Below are 1,511 nucleotides of genomic sequence, written 5' to 3' on the forward strand. Positions count from 1 at the left end.
AGCTACGCAGATTTCGAAAATAATATTCATTTTTTCTATCATGTAAAGAGATTTTTTACAAATCGGGAAGAACAAAAAACTCTTACTTGGATCAAATCATTCTTTCGTTTACCACAACGAACATTTTTTATTATTATGTTTGGGTTCTAGAACAATCAATGAGACTCTCGCGTCATGATTGGTCTAGAGAAATCTATAGCCGGTGCTTGTCAACATTTTAAACATAACAAAATGTGACTCGATTTCAATGAAAATGATTTACTTGTGTAAAAGTACATATGACGTTTTGTGAAAAATCTGTACGTGATGGAGAAAAATGGATATCATTTTCGGATTCAACGTACAAGAATTACCGGAGAACATGTAAAAATTTCAAGACAGTAAAACAATCGCAGGCCTGTGTAATTTCCACAACAAAGAAAACCTTGTGTATTACAAAAATTGCAAGCTATGGTCATTACTAGATATATATATATATATATAATTAGTTCCGGGTTTTGATCAGAAGTTTATATTAATTTCATATATGACTATGCATTTCATGGAATTATATGTTTATTTCCGTTTTGTAATCTTTTTCAGGTAACAGCTATATTCAAAGATATTGGATTCAGTAACTTTACCGTACAAGTAGAAAAAGAAGAATATTTACATCATATCACCGGACTCAGTAATAGTTACCAAAATGTTTTAGTTTCAAATACTATTCAACGTTTAAATTCTGTAACAGTTATAAAAGCTGTATGATTACAGCTATAGATAATTTATTTTTATATTATTACTTTGTGTATCTCCAAATGTGTACAAAAAAATTGACTGATCTAAATTCCCAGTCTTGTGTTTATCATATCTAACTATGAACACTTCAAAGACCATCTTTCTCAGAAATTTTTATGTTAAATCCACGACTTTAGATGGGACAAAATTTCCGTACTTCATGAACTAGTGAACAATATGACACAAGTCTTGTTGCTGCTGACATGCTGTAACCAGTGTTAAGAAATTTAAAAAGGACCAGTTGAGACATTTGGGATGAAGTTGGTTATTAAATACCATCCAAAGTAGGTTTTTTTTTAGACTGTGCCAGCTTCACTTAAAACAGTTTATCAGCATGTATTCAGGTAGAGTATTATGGTCTTTGTATTAATTGATTAGACCAAAAAAACTGGTATATGTTATGTGTAACTGTAAAGATATCTTACAGTTTTGAAAGTGCAATATTTTGTCATGCCTCAGTGAATGATAACTGTTCAACAAGCCTCTTGATGTGTATGAAGGTTCTGTGGTTGGTTATATAAAAATAAAGGTATGAAAATGTAAGGCTTTGTGGTAGAAAACGAAAGGTACAGTAAGAACTTATCACATTTAACAAGAATGATTCTCCAGGTCCCATGCTGCTTAAGGAAGTACCTCCTCCGTCGTTGATCATGCTGCTTAAGGAAGTGCCTCCTCCATCGTTGATCATGCTGCTTAAGGAAGTGCCTCCTCCATCATTGATCATGCTGCTTAAG

The 1,511-nt window shown here is 32.3% G+C and overlaps 1 protein-coding gene across 1 annotated transcript in view; it reads left to right on the forward strand.

Moving 5' to 3' along the window:
* LOC106475938 (zinc transporter 5-like) overlaps positions 1–1,320 on the forward strand; it is a gene marked incomplete at its 5' end in the record, with an annotated part of 8,291 nt that extends 6,971 nt beyond the window's left edge. Inside the window, one exon of the mRNA XM_013936613.2 lies at positions 583–1,320. Within this exon, the coding sequence (XP_013792067.1) occupies positions 583–747 (165 nt within the window). The remainder of the gene's footprint in view (positions 1–582) is intronic.
* Between the last annotated feature and the right edge of the window lie 191 nt (positions 1,321–1,511).

Source organism: Limulus polyphemus, unplaced genomic scaffold (assembly GCF_000517525.1).
Source record: "Limulus polyphemus unplaced genomic scaffold, Limulus_polyphemus-2.1.2 Scaffold9474, whole genome shotgun sequence".
NCBI classification, from domain to species: Eukaryota; Metazoa; Arthropoda; class Merostomata; order Xiphosura; family Limulidae; genus Limulus; species Limulus polyphemus.